General features: G+C 40.4%; 1 protein-coding gene across 3 annotated transcripts in view; it reads right to left on the bottom strand.

Moving 5' to 3' along the window:
- LOC130682129 (probable ubiquitin carboxyl-terminal hydrolase FAF-X) overlaps window positions 1-20,642 on the bottom strand; it is a 165,969-nt gene that overhangs the window by 57,520 nt on the left and 87,807 nt on the right. For all 3 annotated transcript variants that reach the window (XM_057496262.1, XM_057496264.1, XM_057496263.1), the window contains one exon: window positions 19,150-19,319. In XM_057496262.1, coding sequence (XP_057352245.1) covers window positions 19,150-19,319 — 170 coding nt within the window. The remainder of the gene's footprint in view (window positions 1-19,149; window positions 19,320-20,642) is intronic.

Genomic DNA, 20,642 nt, shown 5'->3' with positions numbered 1-20,642 from the left:
TGAGATATCACCTCACACCAATAAGGATCGCCTACACGCAAAAGACAAACAATAACAACTGTTGGCGAGGATGTGGAGAAAGGGGAACCCTCGTACACTGCTGGTGGGAATGTAAACTAGTTCTACCATTGTGGAAAGCTGTATGGAGGTTCCTCCAAAAGCTCAAAATAGAAAAACCATTGGACTAATGAATTTCACTCTTAGGAATTTACCCTAAGGAGCCCAGTTTGGAAAAGACATATGCACCCGTACGCTTATCACAGCACTATATACAATGCCAAGAAACGGAAGCAACCTAAGTGTGCAGCAGAAGATGAATGGATAAAGAAGATGTGGTACATATACACAATGGAATATTATTCAGCCATAAGAAGAAAACAAATCCTACCATTTGCAACAATATGGATGGAGCTAGAGGGTATTATGCTTAGTGAAAAAAGCCAGGTGGAGAAATATAAGCATCAGATGATTTCACTCATCTGTGGAGTATAAGAACAAAGAAAAAAAACTGAAGGAGCAAAATAGCAGCAGACTCACAGAACCCAAGAATGGACTAACAGTTACCAAAGGAAAGGGCCTGGGGAAGATGGGTAGGAAGGGAAGGACAAGGGATGAAAAGGGGCATTACAATTAGCAGACAAAATGTAAGGTTGGGGGGGGCACAGGGAAGGCTGTGGAAGACCGAGAAGACAAGTATTGATTCTACAACATCTTACTATGCTGACAGACAGTGACTGAAATAGGGCATATGGTGGGAACCTGATGATGGGGGGAGTCTAGTAACCATAAAGTTGCTCATGTAATTGCAGATGAATGTTACAAAAAAAATAGAACAGTAAAATGGATAGCACGAGTTATGTGTAAATTGCAACAATGTTACAAAGACAAGGAGGAATTGGGAGCAGTATGTTACAAGAAATCTGCAGTACTTCTGGAAGAGGACTAGTAATAGCTTCAAATACATATTGCAAAACAAGGTAAACACACTGTAAAAGTAACTAGAGTAGTGTTGACTGATATATTAAGGGGAGAGAAAAAAATGAAAGGAGATAAATGCTCAACTAACCCCCAGAGCAGTGGAGCCATGTCTACCTGATTTTGGCTAAGAAGTCTCCATGCTTATTCTTCCAATGAAAACAAGTGAGCAGACAACTACCTATCAATGAAAATAGCTCTGAGAGTGTGCTGGAGTGAAATGAGGTTGTGCCGTAATAAGAATGGCTACACAGAATATCATAGAAGCCAATTTCTAACATTTTCCTGTCCACAAATGAAACACAGCTCAACATCAGGAGACCACTCAGTTACATTTCCCCTCACTTAGGGACAAAGAAAACAGGAGGAAGTCAGCAGTCCCTGTCACTGCTTTGTACAACTGAAACTTGAAACTTCTGGCACTAATGACTAATGAAGTCATCACCAATGCTAAGCCACCTGAAGATGTTGCCTGGACCCACAGTACACTTGCCCGGAGAGGGAAGTCACAGCAGCTGTGGAAACCAGAGAGGGAACCCACTATAGCTCCACTGGTAAAGAAGATGCTGTCACCTGCTGATCCCACCCAACATTTACAGCTTTGGCTTTAAGAAACTGTCTTTCCCAATGCTGACTTTAACCCACTAGAGTTCACAGTGCTCACACTCTTGGAGAGGGGAGCTACCACACCCCATCACCCCAGCACTCTTGTACCCATTCGATGTGTAGGTGAAAGTCTTTCCACTCCGTAGAGTCTGGAAGAAGTGACTGCTCCTTCAGATGCAGACACATCAACACACAGAGCTACTAGAGACATGAAAAATCAAGAAAGTATGACACCATCACTTAACAAAATAATATTTCAATTAGCTAACCCCACAGAAATGGAGAGCCGTAAGTTGTATGGCAGAGAATGCAAAATAATTACTTTCGTAAGACAGCTGCAAAAGTATATAAGCAACACAATGAATTAAAAAACAAGAACAAAACGAGTAAATCACAATAAAATTATTAAAAAGAACCAGATTCTATAGCTGAAGAACACAACAGATTCAATGAACAATGCACTAGAGAGCTTCAAAAGCAGGCTATCCCACATGGAACAATGTGTGAACTTGAAGAGAGGTCATCTATGAGACACTATAACAAGAACAAAAAATCCCAACAACACACACATGTTGGGAGTCTCAGCGGCTTATCTGAAGAATTATTGGAGAAAAAAAAAACTACTGGAGAAAAAGATGGTGAAGCAAGAAGGAGAAGGCAGAGACGTCCTCACCAAATCACACAGAACACCAAAATAGAGCAAATAAAACTAAACGTGAAAACGACTTAGAGATTGCACAACTGACTACACCTGGGGAAGAAGAGGAAAAAAACCTCACAGAAAAGGGTAAAATTGGCAAAGCCAAGAGCTGGCAGGACCCAAGCATGCCCTCCACCCCAACCTACAGGTGGAAGAGGAATAGAGCGGGGAGGAAGTAGGAGCCCAGGACTGCTTAAGAGCTGGCCCTGCAGATCTGCTCTGGGAACACAAACCCACATTACATAGTGCTGTGGTGATTACTAAGGCTGGACAAAAACGATAGGTGGAACACTCCAGGGGGCTGAAGATTACAGCTGCTTTGGAGAACAGGCATTCTATACCGGCCCCCCAAGACAACAGCAAAGTAGGAGCTTGAAAGACTTCCCAGCAGTGGGAGGACCGCCAGAGGGGCAAGATTTACATAGAACTCTCTGTTAAGAAAAGGCAGGTCAACAGGTTTGGAATTCGGGAGGCCACAGGCGCTCCAACCCCCTCGCTGCCCTCAGCTCAACAGGTTAGGAATTCTGGGAAGCCACAGGCGCTCCAACCCCCTCGCTGACAAGGCATTCTTGAGGCTCCTTGGAGGCGAGTGGCCTGTGGCCAGCCAGCAGTATGGTCAGACATGCTCCCATATAGGCAGAGGGAGACCCTCCTTACTTTGTCAGCCCTGTTTCAGGCCAGCTGGGAAACTATGTGCAGGAGCCAGCCCCTGGAGTTCTTTCCTCCCAGGAGGATCTGTTCCCTCCAGCTTGTGCCCCACCATTTTTGCAGGGCAGGTGGAGGGCAGCTCTGGCCTTGACTGCTCCAGCACTGAAGCATCGAGGCTCCACCCTGCACATGCCACCTGCAGTAGGCCTACTTTTCCTAGCAACGGAGACAGATGTTGCAGTAAGAAACACAGAGGGACACCTGCCAAGATTTTGAAGCCTTTTATTGGTTCAGCTGGGGAAATACTGCGGGAGTCAGCCCAGGGAGCTCCTTCCTCCTGGCCGGACCTGCAGCCCCCCACCATTGCTGTACGCCAGGTGAAAGGAAGCTCCGCTCACGGCAACTCCAGCAGTGCAGACGCATTTTCTTTTTGCACCTGCGAACAGCCGATGCCCACACAAGCTCAGCTGGTATCCGTGTACCACAAGACAGGCAGAAAGTCACCCCACACATTGCCCAACAACAGCTAGAACTCCTGCACAGTAAGGTGAAGTGTATTGAGTTTCTGGGCACAAGAAGGTGTTTCTCCATGAATCTATGACTCCATTGATAACACTAAAAAAATGAATCAGCAGAAAAATTTTGCCCAAACAAAACTGCAGGTCAAAATGCAAAAGGGTTGAGAGAACCTGAAACAGTCTTCTTGATAAGTATTTCGAAATACAAGTCATAAACATGCTCATGGAGCTACAGAGAAATACTCAAGATGTCGGGAAGGACTTCAAGAAAGAGAAAGACACTGTGAAAGATACAGTATCTGAAATGAAACATACAATGGAGAGATTTCAAAGTGGATGACATGAAGTAGAGGAGATCGTAAATGAAATAGAAATCAGAAAACAGGAAAACAATGAAGCCAGAAAACAGGAAAAAGTGACCTCTAGGAATGAAAGCATAAGAGACCTGTGCAAACAATCCAAATGAAACAATAATCTCAATGTAGGGGTACCACAAGAACAATAGAGAGACAAAGGGATAGGAAGACTCTTTGGGGAAATAACTGCTGAAAATTCTCCCAATTGGGGGAAGAGAATAGTCTCTCAGGTCATGGAAATACAAAGATCCCCCAACACAAGGAACCCTAGGATGACACCACCAAGACATATAATAATTAATATGGCAAAGATCAGGGAGAGAATACTGAAAGCGGCCATAGAGGGGAAAAAAGACACCCTGATGTTGTCAGCAGATTTCTCAGTAGAAACCTTACAGGCAGGAATCGAGTGGCATGGCATGATATACTTAGTACAATGAAGCAGAAGGGCCTTAAACCAGGAACACTCTACTTGGCAAGATTACAATTTGCATTTGAAGCGGAGATTCAACGATTTCAATAAAAGCGAAAGTTTAGGGATTCATCACTCACAAACCGTCTTTACAGTGAATTTTCAAGAGACTGCTCCAGATGGAATACTCCTATGGCTAAACAGCCATCACAAGAGAAAATAATAAAACCACAGTAAAGGATGTAGACCAATTAATTACTAACCAATGCAAAATTAACTGGACTGCCCACCAAGTCAGTCAAGGACTACACACAAGACGAAGTCAGTCAAGGACTACACACAAGAGTACAGAATATGACACCTTAATATATGTAAGAGTGGAGGAGGGAAGGAAAAGGAGGAAGAAAAAAAAAAACCTTTAGATTGTGTTTAAAATAGTATAAGTGAGGTAAGACAGACTTTTAGAGAGTAAGGAAAGCTGCCTTTGAAAGTTTGGTAACTACAAGTTTAAAGCCCACAACAGCAGTAAATACATATCTATCAGTAATTACCCCAATTGTAAATGGACTGAACACACCAATGAAAAGACAAAGAGTCGCAGAGTGGACAAAAAATGTAGACCCATGTACAAGCTGCCTAGAAGAGACTCACTTCAAACCCAAACACATATACAGACTTAAAGTAAAGGGGTGGAAAAAGATACTCATGCAAACAATAGGGGGAAAAAAAGCAGAAGCTGCAGTCATTACATCATAAAAATACATTTCAAAATTAAGTAACAAGACACAAAGAAGGACATTTCATGATGATAAAGTGGTCAGGAGTCCAACAAGAGTATATAACCATTATAAATATCTATGTACCCAACATAGGAGCACCCAAATATGTGAAACAAATATTAACATAATAAAAGAAACAGAATGCAATGCAGTTATCTCAGGAGACTTCAACACACCTCACACTCCAGATCAACCCGACAGAGGCACTGAACAATGCATTAGGAACAGCTGAACCCAGCAGACATCTACAGAACAGTCCACCAAAGGCAGAAGGGATAACACATTCTTCTCAAGTGCACATGGAACATTTTCCAGAATAGGCCACAAAAAGAGATCAGTAAGTAAATTTTAAAAACCCACAAACACATGGAGGCTTAACAACATCGATCAGTGACCAAATTAAAATAGACAGCAAACAGTATATGGAGACAAATGACAACAACTCAACATCCCAAAACTTGTGGGACACAGCAAACGCAGTTTGAAGGGGATAGCACACAGCTATACAGGTTTACGCCAATGAACAAGAACAATCCCTAATGAACAGTCTAAACTCTCAAGTAATGAAACTACAAAAAGAAGAACAAATGAGGCCCAAAGTCACTAGCAGGAGAGACTTGATAAAGATCAGAGAATAAAAAAGTAAAGCTGAGAAGAATAAAACAATAGAATCAATGAAATGAGCTTGTTCTTCAAGAAAATAAAACAGATAAACCCCTAGACAGACTCATCAAGAAAAAAATAAACTATACACATGTAAATGCCATCAGAAATGAAAAAGGAAAAATCACGACAGGCACCTTGGAAATACAAAAATTGTAAGAGAATATATGAAAAATTATACACCAACAAACTGGATAACCTAAGAAATGGACGACTTTCTCAAAAAATACAACTTTTAAGACCAGCCCAGGAAAAACCAGAAAATCTGAACAGACCAAATACTAGCAATGAAATTGAATTGGTAATCAAAATATTACCTAAGAATAAAACCCCTGGACCAGATGGTCTCATACTGAATTTTTTTTATAAAGGTATCACTAAAATACAATCTTGTGAAGGTTTCACATGAGGAACATTGTGGTTACTACATTCCTCCCTATTATCAAGTTCCCTTCACGTAACCCACTACAGTCACTGTCCATGAGCACAGTAAGATGCAGGAGTTAGCAGTTGTCTTCTCTGTGCTATATTGCCTTCCCTGTGACCATCCATATTGTGCTTCACAGCTGAATTTTTAGCAAACACTTACAAAAGACCCAATATCCATCCTTCTTAAAGTCTTCTAAAAAGTACAAAAGGAGAGAATACTTCCAAACTCATTCTATGAGGCCAGCATTACAGTGCAAAAAAGGAAAATTACAGACCAATATCCCTGATGAATGTAATCAAAAAACCCTCAACAAAATATTAGCAAACAGGATTAAAAACTACATCAAAAAGGTCATGCATCATCACCGTATGGGATTTATTCCAGGGATTCAAGGATAGTACAATATCTGAAAATCAACCAACATCACACACATTGACAAAGAGGACAAAAATCAACACGATCATCTCAATTGATGCTGAAAAAGCATTCAACAATACTCAACACTCATCCATGACAGAAATTCTCAATTAAAAGTGCATAGAGGATATGCAACTCAGCATAGCAAAGGCAATGCATGAAAAACCCACGCCCTACACTCCCCACTCTGCCGAGCACTCCCCAGGTTCACTCCCCCGTGCCTGCTGACTTGCTGTGCAGGTAGGAATGTTCACTCAAAAGCTGAAATATATTTCACTAAGATCAGAAACAAAACAAGAATGCTCAATCTCCCCACTTTTATTCAACAAAGTACTGGAGGTCCTAGTCACGGCAATCAGACAACAAACACAAAGATATAAAAGGCTTCCTAAGTGTTAAGGAAGAAGTTAAACTTGTCAGGGTTTTCAGATGATATGCTATTATACATAGAAAACCTAAAGACTCCACCAAAAAACTGAATGCAGCAAAGGTCCAGGATACAAAATTAACACAGAATCTGCTGCTTTCCTATATTGTAAGCATAAACTAGCAGACAGAAAATCAGAAAAACAACTCCATTAACAATTGCAGCAAAAATACCTAACCAAGCAGCTGAAAGACCTAAACACTGAAAATTACAAAACACTCATAGAGCAATTAAATAACAATAAATGGAAACCTATCCTCTGTTCATGGATAGGAAGAATAAATGTTGTCAAAATGACCATCATGCCTAACACAATCTACAGTTTCCATGCAATCCCTATCAAATACCAACGGCATTCTTCAACAAACTAGAACAAACAGTTCTAAAATTCATGTGGAACCACAGAAGACCCTGAAGAGCCAAAGCAATCCAGAGAAGGAAGAACAAAGCTGGGGGATTATGCTCCCTACAGAAACCAAGACAGTATGGTACAGGCACAAGAACAGACCCATAGATCATTAGAACAGAATAGAGCCCTGATGTAAACCCACACATATATGGCCAATTCATATATGATAAAGGAGCCATTGGTATAAAATGGGGAAAAGACAGCCTCTTCGACAATTCATACTGGCAAAAATGGACAGCTTACATGTAAGAGAATGAAACTGGATTACTGCCTAACTCCATTTAGAAAACTAAACTCAAAATGGATCAAAGACCTTTGTAAGTCACAAAAAGTAAAACTCTTTGAAGAAAACATAGGCAAAAATCTCTTGAATATAAATGTGAGCAACCTTTTACTGAACACATGTCCTTGGGCAAGGGAAACAAAAGCAAAAATGAACAAATGGGACTACATCAAACTAAAAAGCTTCTGTTCAGCAAAGGACACCATCAGCAGATCAAAAAGGCATCCTACAAATGTATTCCTTAATGACTTATCCCATAAGGGGTTAATTTAACACCCAAAATATGTACAGAAGTCAACAGGGAAAAACTTACAAAGACAGCAATCTAGTCCAGGTGGCTCCCTTCTGTTGCTCTTCTTAGCAAAGACAACAGAAACTCCCTTAATTTCCCGCTCCCCTACACGCCCCACTCTGCCGAGCACTCCCTAGGTTCATTCCCCAAACTCTTCACTCCTCGATTGCTCGCTTGCTGTGCATGTAGGAATGTTACAGATACAGAAGCAGAAAGATATATATTGCTCCCTTTGCCCCTGTTCAGGGCTCAGACTTTTGGGAGATTACTTCCCTCTGAGCCCGCCGGTGTGAAGTAAAGCCTCAACACTCCAAGACGACCGAGTGCCGCCTGGTTCTTCCGTCAATGATAGGAGTATGGTACGGGTTTTTTCATTATTTTCCGTAACAAAGTCAAACAACTCAATACCCAAAACCAAGCAACCAGATGAAGAAATGGGCAGAGGATGTGAATAAGAGTCTTTTCCAAAGAAGAAATTCGGACAACTGACAGGAAGGTGAAAAGATGCTCCACATCGCTAATCATATGAGGGTGAAAGTAGTAACCACACTGTTTTTCTTGTGAAACCTTCGTAAGAGTTCACTTCATATCAATAAAAAATGCCGTAAGATATCACTTCAATCAGTTAAGATGGAGAGGGAACAACTGTTCTCTCCTCTCCGCAGTTCCTGATGCATAACTGGTTGGGTATTTTGGGGTGACTGCCAGTTACCACAGAGGCTAGCCCACAGACGTGCTCCTGGTGCAAGGGGCGGGGAAGGGAGAACAGTCAAGAGCAGAGAAGGGAAGCTTGGAGAGCCAGTAGGGAACAAAGTCTGTCAGAGGGAAGCGATGGAGCCCTGGCGCTAGGAGAGTATTAAGCCCATGCTGGGAAGCAGGGGGAAGCAGCGCCAGAGCCAGGAGAGACTGAGACCTACTGCCTTGAGAGTACAAACTCGTTTTTAAGCCCTACAACTTGCTCTTCTCTTTACTCGGTCTCAGCAGAGCAGGAATGCGTGCGCACGTGTGCGTGCACGCGTGTGTGTCTAAAACATTACCTTGTGTACCTTATGTACATATACCTTTTAGTTTATCAAGGACACTTCAGTAAGGCAGAGGAAACCAAACAAAAATTCCTGTATCTGCTTTCTCAAAATTTTGTAATAAAAATAGAACGTATCAAAGAAGCTTATTACTCTGTAGTGGTAACTTTAGCACTTGTAACCATTTTGCCAAATTTGGAAAAAATTCCAAGTATAGTTAAACCTCTGTTAAAGAAACCTAATAATAACGTGATTGCACTTAAAGGAAAAGGAAAAAGAAGCAGAGAAAGCAAAAAAAGTTACAGGGAAGAATCTATATGGAGAATTAAAAAAAAAAAAGCAACGAATACAGTTGGTATTTATTCAAAATTAATCACTTTTAAATTCCAAGGTCAAAATACAACCAAATAAAAGATACGACAGTCATAGGGCATAAATACCCAACTAAACACTGGCATTTATTAAATGCCTTAAGAAATGAATTTTAAAGATGCAGTGAAAATTAAACTGCTTGAGAAGAAAGTTGGAGTGGCTATAATTCAGAGCAAAATAGAGAGCAAGGAAAATTATCAGGGAAAAAAAAGGGTCATTGTGGAGTAAGTGGTAGTTTCCAGAATTTACCGCCTGGCATATGAATGGATGTTTACTGCTGCAGCCTCAGGTGGTTCTGGGCAAGTAGTGGAGATAAAATGGCCATTCCCTCCTCCCCTCAGTTCCTGGAACCTAACTGGTCTGCTGCCTGCCATCACCAAGGAGCGGCTCATAGAGTTCTTCCAAGAAGGGGAGGGTGGGAAACCAGAGTGTGCTGTGGCTGCACGAAAACGGCGCACAGAAAAGCACTTTGCTAGCATGGAGTGCGGAGAAAGTGTTAGGCAGGAAAATAGATCTGGGCAGGGTGGAAAGAGAAAAAAAGGCCAGGGAAGTCCATTAAAAAGACCCAGAGTTAATGAATTAAAGCTTGAAAAGCCAAGAGCTACTTGGCCTGGAATGTTTGAATATTGCCCAGATAAAGGAAGGTACTTCGGCATAGCCCATCTTTATTATGTTAATCATCTGGGCCCAGTTTATTTTTTACCTTTACCTACATGCTGTTTTTCTCTCCTTTCACCACTGATCAAGTAGTTTGTTTCCTAGGCAATTCATTTACTATGCTGGTCCTGCCATAAACAACATAGTAAAAAGCAAGAAGGATTCTATCTTAAAGACTGTATTTTAATACCCAAGAAGTTAAGTAAGATTCTTAACTAACTCTTTAGCAAACAGACAATAACTCATCCCACCTTGGGGCACAGGGCAGGCAGTCTTAATTGATATGCTCCCAAACCAGTAAGCTGCTATCCTGGGAGGGGGCCAGAGCAGTAAACTTCTTATGTCAATTTTGAGAATTACCCAGAGGACTGGTAAGAGACTCTGTGTCTCAAAAAGATAAACATCTTGAGGAGAAGACCACTTAAGTTCACCCTTCTAGCTCTCTGTCACATTCCTGAAAAATCCTTAAAAGGAGGAATCCCCAGCCTTTCAGGGTGCCTCCCCTCCCTGAGGTTGCCTGTATTTTTTCTCTCTGTAAGTAACTTTAAAACTTTCACTGTTTCACTACTGTGTCTCTGCCCTTCAATTCTTTGTTCCAGGAGGGACAAGAACCAAGGAAAATACACAATGCCCCCCTAACAAAGGTAGTGCGGGAAAGCACTGGTGTTGAGATAGGTAGACAAATTTGTGTTGCGTTGGTGTAGACTTTCCGTTCTGCATGACAAGAAAAAGTACTAGAGCTCTTCTACTTACAGGGCACAACCATGTAAATATATCTAACACTATTTACCTGAGACTTAAAATGGCAAATCAAATTATTTTATACTTTTTAGCATAGTAAGAAAGGAAGGATTCCATCCTAAAGCTAAGATTCCATTTTTAAAAGCCAGGAAGTTAGGAAGTAAGAATCTCCACATATTTCAGCAAACAGACAAGAACTCAGTCCACCTTGGTGGCAGGGCAGGCAGCCCAGACTAAGGTTCCCAGAGGGGAGCTGTTCCCCTTGTGAGGAACTTATACTCGTGTTAAGTTAATTTTGCAGAATTACCTAGAGGACTGATAACAGAAGTGACTTAGTGTATCACACTAGAGATAAGCATTTTTGAGACCACTTTACAAGTTCATACCCACTGGCCCTTTGAAAAATCCTTAAAAGAAGGAACCCCTAGGGGATTCAAGATGGCGGCACGAGAGGTGAGACAGTCCAAAAACCACAGATAGTATGAAGATATAGCGAACACAACTAACTCTAGAACAGCAACAGGAAAGAAGGCTGCACCCGACTGCATAGAGACCCTCAAGGAAGAGGGTAACGTACCAAAGCCTTGATCCAGCAGGACCTAAGCCCTTCCACCACCCTAGTTCACCAGCAGGAGGAAGAGAAATGGAGCAGGGAGGGGGTGGAAGCCCAGAACTGCTGAACACCCATCCCCGGAGGCCTACTTTGGAAAACAAATCTACATTGTATGGTGCCCTGGAGGTTGGTGGGGTTGGGGAGCAGGGACAGGTGGAGTGCTTGAGAGACTGAGATTCCGGCCCTTTGTGCAGGGTAAGAATCCCCACCTGGCCGCTCTGGGACAAAGGAAAGGCGTGTGGTCTAAGAGGCTTCCTTGCAGCAAGATGGCTGCTGAAGGTGCAGGGTTTGCACGGAGCTTGCTGCGCGGGAGAAGGGAGAGGCAGACAAGATTGTCCGCGGGCGCTCTGCCCAGCAGATTGGGAACTTTGAGGAGCTTCGGGAGGTCCAATCCCCCTAGCTGGCTACTCAGCTTGGAGGCCCCCCACACTGACACTCAGACTGCTGCACCTTCTCCTGGCCTGCCGGCACCTGCTCACAGACCAGCAGTCACTGCTGGCATCAGGCCAGCCGGAGGGAGGCCCCTAGAGACGCCAAGCACGGAGGGTTACAACTGTGTGCTTGGCCCACTGGCTCTGACACTGGAGACGCACTGCAGCCCGAAAGCAGTGTCAATTTAGCTCTTTCCTCCTCCCAGGCTCCAGCACCACTCCCCTATGACCCCCATCCTCACGTAGTGGCTGAGCAGCTCCAGAGACTAGAGCTTCTGGACACTAGAGGGCACCACACAAAACTGGCCAAATGAAACTGAACTCACCAGTATTCCTGAAAGAGAGTTCGAAGTAAGAACTATAAACATGCTTACGGAGGGGCAGAAAAATATTCAAGAACTCAGGGATGAATTTAAGATGGAGATTCAATCATCAAGACACTCCGTACCTGAAATGAAACATGTGAGGGATTTAAAAGAAGATTGGATGTAGTAGAAGAGACGGTAAATGGAATAGTAATTAGAGAAGAGGAATACAAAGAAGATGAGGCACAGAGAGAAAAAATAATCTCTAAGAATGAAAGATCATTGAGACGACCGTGTGACAGTTCCAAACGGAACATTACTCTCCTAATAGGGGCACCAGAAGAAGAAGTGAAAGAAAAAGGGACAGAAAGTGTCACTGAGGAGGCAATTGCTGAACACTTCCCCAATCTGAGAAAGAAGACAGTCTCTCAAGCCATCGAAGTGTTAGGCAGACCTCCCAACACAAGGGATCCAAGGAAGACAACACCAAGACATAAAAAATAAAGTGGCAAAGATCAAGGATAAGGACAGACTTTTAAAAGCAGCTAGAGAGAGAGAAAAGATCACATACAAAGGAAAACCCATCAGGCTATCATCAGAATTCTCAACAAAAACCTTACAGGCCAGAAGGGAGTGGCATGATGTATTTAATGCAGTGATGCAGGAGGTCCTAGGACCAAGAATACTCTACCTGCCAAGGTGATCATTTAAATTTGAAGGAGAGATTAAACAATGTTCCGATAAGCAAAAGCTGAGAGGATTTACCTCCTACAAACCACCTCGACAGTGCATTTTGGAGGAACTACTACACATGGAAGTATTCCTAAGGCTAAATACATTTCACCAGGCAAAATAAAACCACAGCAAAGTAGAACAATTAATTACTGAACAGATGCAAAATCAAATCAACTACCCCCAAAGTCAATCAAGGGATAGACAAAGAGCTCAGAATATCACACCCAACATATAAAGAAAGGGAGGGGGAAGAAAAAGGAGAAAAAAACAAAAAACAACTTTTAGGTTCTGTTTTTATTAGCACAGAAAGTGAGTTAAATTAGACTGTCAGATAGTAAGGGAATTACCCTTGAACCTTTCATAACCACAAATCTAAAGTCTGCAATGGCAGTAAGTACATACCTATCAATAATCACCCTAAATGTAAAGGCTCTGAAGGCACCAATCAAAACACAGAGTCACCGAATGAATTAAAAAACCAGACCATCTGTATGCTACCTGCAAAAGACTCACTTCAAACCCAAAGACATACACAGACTGAAAGTAAAGTTATTGAAAATGGTATTTCATGCAACTAATAAGGAGAAAAAAGCAGGAGTTGCAGTACTTGTATCAGACAAAATAGACTTCAAAACAAAGAAACTCACCAGAGACAAAGGAGGACATTACATAATGATAAAGGGGGCAGTCCAACAAGAGGAGAGAACTATTATAAATATCGACGCACCCGAAATGGGATCATCTACATACGTGAAACAAATACTAACAGAACTAAAGAGGGAAATGGAATGCAATGCACTCATTCTAGGAGACTTCAACACACCACTCACTCCAAAGGATAGATCAACCAGACAGAAAATGAGTAAAGAGACGGAGGCACTGAACAACATATTACAACAGACGGACCTAACAGACATACACAGAACAGTACATCCAAACGCAACAGAATGCACATTCTTCTCAAGTGCACATGGAATGTTTCCCAGAATAGACCATACACGAGGCCACAGAAAAAAACCTCAGCAAATTCAAAAAGACTGAAATTGAACAAACCAGCTACTCAGATCCCAAAGGTATAAAATTAGAAATAAATTAACACAAAGAAAATGAAAAAGCACACAAACACATGGAGGCTTAATAACATGCTTCTAAATAATCAATGGATAGATTATCAAATAAGAAGAGATCAAGCAATATACGGAGACAACTGAAAAAAACAACTCAATACCACAAAAATCTGTGGGACAAAGTGAAGGCCGTGTGAGCTGCAAATATTACAATACAGGCTGACAACAGGAAAAAAGAACAGCCAGAAATGAACAGTCTAAACTCACTAGACCGTTTTTGAAACTAGAAAAAGAAGAACAAAGTGAGGCACAAAGTCAGTAGAAGGAAGGACATAATAAAGATTGAAGCAGAAACAAATCAAATAGAGGAGAATAAAACAACAGAATCAGTGAAACCAGGAGCTGATCCATCAAGAATATAAACAAAATAGATAAACCCATAGGCAGATTTACCAAGAAAAAATGAGAGTCTACACACATAAACAGAATCAGAAATGAGAAAGGAAAAATAACTATGGGGACCACAGAAATACAAAGAATTATGAGAAAATATCATGAAAAATTACATAGTAACAAACCAGATAACGTAATAGAAATGGAACCAGGAAGAAACGAAAATCTTAACAGACCAATTGGCAGCAATGTAATGGAACTGGTTATCAAAAATACCTAACAACTAAAGCCCTGAACCAGATGACTTCCCCCCTCTGAATTTTATCAAACATTCAGTGAAGACCTAAAACCAATCCTCTTTAAAGTTCTCCAAAAAGGAGAAGAGGAGGGAATACTTCCATACTCATTCTGTGAGGCCAACATCACTATAATACCAAAAACAGGCAAAGACCCCACCAAAAAAGAAAACTACAGACCAATATCGCTGATGAACACAGATGCAGAAATACTCAATAAAATATTAGCAAACCGAATTCAAAAATACACTGAAAGGATCATCTACCATGACCAAGTGGGATTCATCCCAAGGATGCAAGGATGGTACAACATTCGAAAATCCTTTAACATCACCCACCACGTCAATACAAAGAAGCACAAAAACCACATGATCATCTCCATAGAGGCTGAAAAAGCATTATACAAAATTCAATGTCCATTCGTGATAAAAACTCTTAACAAAATGGGTAGAGAGGGCATATACCTCAAAATAATAAAGTCCGTATATGACAAACCCACAGGCAACATTATACTTAATGGCGAGAAGCTGGAAGATTTTCACCGAAGGTCGTGAACAAGACAGGGATGCCCACTGTCCCAACTTTTATTCAACATAGTACTGGAGGTCCTAGCAATGGCAAACAGACAACACAAAGAAATCAAAGGCATCCAGGCTGGTAAGGAACAAGTCAAACTGCCCATTTGCAGATGACATGACATTGCACAGAAAATAACCCTAAAGAAAACACTCCAAAACTACTACAACTAATGTCTGAACTCAGCAACGTTGTAGGTTACAAAATTAATACACAGAAATCTGTTGCATTCCTATACACTAATGATGAGCGAGCAGAAAGAGAAATCAGGAAAACAATGCTTTTCACAATTGCATCAAAAAGAATAAAACACCTCGGAATAAACCTAACCAAGGAAGTGAAAGACCTATACCCTGAAACTACAAGACTCTCCTAAGAGAAATTAAAGAGGACACGAACCAATGGAAAATCACCCCATGCTCTTCACTAGGAAGAATTAATATCGTCAAAATGGCCACCCTGCCTAATGCAATCTACAGGTTCAAAGCAACCGCTAACTAAATACGAACAGCAGTCTTCAACGAACTGGAACAAATGGTTCTAAAATTCATATGGAAACACCAAAAAACCCCGATTAGCCAAAGCAGTCCTGGGAAGGAAGAAGAAATCAGAGGGATCTCTCTTCTGAAATTGAAGCTCTAACACAGAGCCACAGTAATCAAGACAATCTGGTACTGGCACAAGAACAGACCCATAGTCCAATGCAACAGACCAGAGGGCCAAGATATAAACCAAACATATATGGTCAGTAAATATACGATAAAGGAGCCATGGATATACAATGGGGAAATTACAGCCTCTTCAACAGCTGGTGATGGCAAAACTGGACAGCTACATGTAAGACAAGGAAACAGGATTATTGTCTAACCTACACAGAAAAGTAAACTCAACATGGATCAAAGACCTGAATGATGAGTCATGAAACCATAAAACTCTTAGAAAAAAACTACAGACAAAAATCTCTTGGACATAAACACGAGCAACTTCTTCATGAACGTATCTCCCCAAGCAAGGGAAACAAAAGCAAAAATGAACAAGTGGGACTATATCAAACTAAAAAGCTTCTGTACAGCAAAGGACACCATCAGTAGAACAAAAAGACATCCTACAGTATGGGAGAATGTATTCATAAATGACATATCCGATAAGTGGTTGTCATCCAAATTATATAAAGAGCTCACACACCTCAACAATCAAAAAGCACATAATCCAATTAAAAAATGGGCAGAGGAGCTGAACAGACACTTCTCTAAAGAAGAAATTCAGATGGCAAACAGACAAATGAAAAGACACTCCACATCGCTTGTCATCAGAGAAATGCAAATTAAAACCACAATGAGTTATCACCTCACATCAACTAGGGTGGCCAGCATCTGAAAGACAAACAACAGATGTTGGCGAGGATGTGGAGAAAGGGGAACCCTCGTACACTGCTGGTTGGAAAGAAAACTAATTCTACCATTGTGGAAAGCTGTATGGAGGTTCCTCAAAAAGCTCAAAATAGAAATACCACTTGACCCAGGAATTCCACTCCTAGGAATTTACCCTAAGAATGCAGCAGTCCCATTTGAGAAAGACATATGCACCCGTATGCTTATCACAGAACTATATACAATGAAAAGAACACAGAAGCAACCTAAGTGTGCAACAGTACATGAATGCACAAAGATGTGGTACACATTCAGCCATAAGAGGAAAAGAAATCCTACCATTTGCAACAACATGGATGGAGCTAGAGGGTATTGTGCCCAGTGAAAATAGCCATGCAGAGAAAGACAAGTATCAGATTATTTCACTCATCTGTGGACCATAAGAACAAAGACAAAAAAACTGCAGGAACAAAACAGCTGCAGACTCACAGAACCCAAGAATGAACTAACAGGTACCAAAGGGAAAGGGGCTGGGGAGATGGGTGGGGAGGGAGGGACAAGGTGGGTAAACGGGCATTATGATTAGCACACATAATGTAGCGGATGGGGGGACACGGGAAAAGCACTATATACAGAGAAGACAAGTAATGATTCTATAGCATCTTACTATGCTGACGGACAGTGAATGTAATGGGGTATGTGGGGGACTTGATAATAGGGGAGTGCAGTTACCATAATGTTGTTCAAGTAACTGTACACTAATGGTATCAAAAAAAAGAAAGAATCCTTAAATAACTGAATTCAGCAAAGCTGTTAAAGTACAAAATGAATAAAAATCATAAAAAGTGAATCCCGCCTACATGAGGAGCAAAAAGGATAAAATACTCAGGAAAAGATAAACCTAATTAGTAAGATACACAGCAGTGTTTGAAGCAAATAAGTCCTAAATAAACAAGACAATGTATACTCATGTACTGAAAGATTTAGTATTATTTAGATGTCAATACTACCCCTCTACCCAAACAGTCTACATATGTAATGTTATCCCTTCCAAAATTACAATGGTATTGACTGCCAAAATGTAAAAACCCATCCTAAAGTTCATATAAATAACAGAATTTAAAAATGAATAGAATTTTCTCTGCAGACGCACAAGAAGCACAAGAAAGGATTCTTGGAATCACTCATCACTAGGGAAGTGAAAATCAAAACTGCCATGAGATACCACATCACTGGGATGGCTTTTACATTTTAAAAAAGAGAGAAGAAGAAGTAGGGGAGAGAAAGTAGAGCTTTGGTACTTGACTGGTTTGAGTATACCATGGTGAAACTAATGTATAAATTGGCAGGTCCTTAAAAAGTTAAGCATAGATTTACCATGTAATCTAGCATATTCAATCCAAGTATATACTCAAAGGAACTGAAAATGCATTCAAACAGTTATTTGTGTTCATAGCAATGCTCAAAGCAGTGTTTTTCATAATAGCCAGAAACAGAAACAATCTAAGGATCCACCAACAAATGAATGCATTAACGAAAACGTGATATAGTTGTACATCTGAATATATTCAGCCTTAAAAAGGAAGAGAATTCTGAAACATGCGGCAACATGTATAAACCTTGAGTACATTATGTCACGTGAAACAATCCAAACACAAAAAGACTAATATTGTGATTCCATTTATATGCGGGATTGACTGTAGACAAATTCATCTAGATAGAATGTGGATTAGAGCTAACTAGGGCTGGAAGGTTTTGTGAAACGGCTTTTTCAAACCAAGAAAAGCTTATTTTCCTAAAGAAAAACAAATTAATTCTTTAGAAAAATTTGGGGTGACAAAAAGTTTAAGAAATAGTGATGATGATAAAAACTCTCAGCAAAGTGAGTGTAAAGGGTAGATACCTCAACATAATAAAGGCCTTATAAGATAAACCCACAGATTACATAGCAATGGTGAAAAACCTGCCAACTTATACAATTTTCCTCACTGATTAGGATGAAGACAAGGATCCTGACTCTTAGCACTTTTATTCAACAGAGTATTGGAGGTTCTAGCCACAGCAATCAGACGAGATGAAGAAATAAAAAGGCATTCATATGGCTAGGGAAGAAGTAAAACTGTCACTATTTCCAGATGATATATTATATAGAGAAGACCCTAAAGAGTCCACCAATACCTATTAGGAAAATAAGTGAATTCACTATAGTTTCAGGATACAAAATTAAGCAGAGAAATCTGTTGCACTTGTATACACTAACAGTGAACTATCAGAAGAATAAAATAAGGAAAAAGAAATAGTGATGATGACTGTACAACACTGAAAATGTTCTTAAGGCCACTGAATTGCCCCCTTAGAAGTTGTTAAAATGTCCAAATATCTTGTTATGATTATATATGCCACAACAATAAAAGCCCGGTAAAAGGAAAAAAATATCAGCACTGCCGTTTAGATAAGAAGAAAGTAGCACAGATTAAGTGAGACATGTTGAAGGTTTCATAAACACCAATGTGCCATGTAGACGAGAATAAGTCTCATTTGACTTCAAAGATGTTTTTATCAAAATTAATCTGTTTTTGCTCAAAATAATGAGGCGTGCCTTCCTTCCTAAAACACAAAACAAAACAAAACCCTAAAGAAAAAAATAATCACTTACTTGCTGGGACAGTGCAATAGTAAGTCAATGATAAATGTTTGCCAGGCTCTTTCTTTACTAAGTGCATCCAAAGCTGTTGGAAGTAGAGCAAAACATAACGTCATCACTTCGAATCCCTCACAGCAAACCTGTTCATCTTCTGTATCTGGCTCATTACTTGCATTGGTGATCTGTAAAATTACAATCAGGAGTCAAATTACCCAGTGATACATTTTTTATTTTCATTTTTTTTACTAAGGTATCATCCATATATTCTTCTGAAGGTTTCACATTAAAAATAACGTGGTTACTACTTTCACCCACATTATCGAGTTCCCCCCATACCCCATTGCATTCACCGTCCATCAGTGTAGTAAGATGCCACAGATTCTCTACTTGTCTTCTCTGTGCTACACTGTCTCTCCCATGATCCTCCCCACACCAGGTGTGCCGATCGTAACACCCCCTAATCCCCTTCTCCCTCCCTTCCCACCTCTCCCCTTTGTTAGCAGCTAGTCCCTTCTTAGAGTCTGTGAGTCTGCTGCTTTACTCCTTCAGTTTTGCTTCATTGTTACCCAGTGATGCAGGTTCAGGAAAAAATTCTTAACCTGTATCTAACCTGTATTTAAATGTAGCTAACATTTAAAACTTACCTAATCTCTAAAGTGGCCTGTCTTCAGTCCCTTCATCTGCACTTCTGAGACCCTCAGAAAAATACCCCCAAAGGGGATTAAAGGTGTCTGATCACAAACACTAAGTGTCACTTGGGTGAGTGGTAAAGTTCTGCATCAGTCAGTATTCCTTCCTAAACAATCCCTCTGGCCCTGCAGTTTGTATTTTTGATTAGTGTGTAGTTTTTATCACACAGCTTACTAAGATGCAATCTTATTTAAAAAATTACTTAGCCCTATACCAATGTTCAAGAAGGCATTTCCAAACAAAAATATAATCAAGTAGGCAGCTAATCATTTGTAATCTGCCTTTACTCATCGAAAAATAGGTACAGTTTATGTCTGGCAAACAACATTTAAATATTCCAAAAAGGGAAGCTGTACAAGGCTATTACCTACCCACTTTGCTCTCTTAAATATTACAGAAGTGACTATCCAAGACAAGTAAATATGACTGGGGATTCAAAGAGCTAAACAAAATCTCATTTCTGCAAGTAACTGCTTAATTCAACAAAGCTTAGGGATAATACCAAAATGGTACACTTTTCCTGCTTTTGAGTGCTCTAAATGAGCCAAGAAAATACTTGTTAAATGTCAATTCCACAGCAGACAGTTACCAAAATTCATTCAGGACAAAAAAACTGAGAAAGAATTAAAGGGAACTAGGAAAAGAAAATCCATTATATTTTCAACCCAAGAAGTTAAAAAAAAAAGTTTCAGAAAAAAGCTGCATTATAGAGAAACGCTGAAGTCTTTTATTTTCAAAAATAACTCATATATATTCTCATCTGAACTGCATCTAGAAGTTCATTTTAAACTACTAGATACGAATGACTTTTTCCT

The sequence above is a fragment of the Manis pentadactyla genome, chromosome Y, assembly GCF_030020395.1.
Source record: "Manis pentadactyla isolate mManPen7 chromosome Y, mManPen7.hap1, whole genome shotgun sequence".
Classification (NCBI taxonomy): Eukaryota; Metazoa; Chordata; class Mammalia; order Pholidota; family Manidae; genus Manis; species Manis pentadactyla.
The sequence above is the reverse complement of the archived record's forward strand: the minus strand, read 5'-3'. Positions and strand labels throughout refer to the sequence as shown.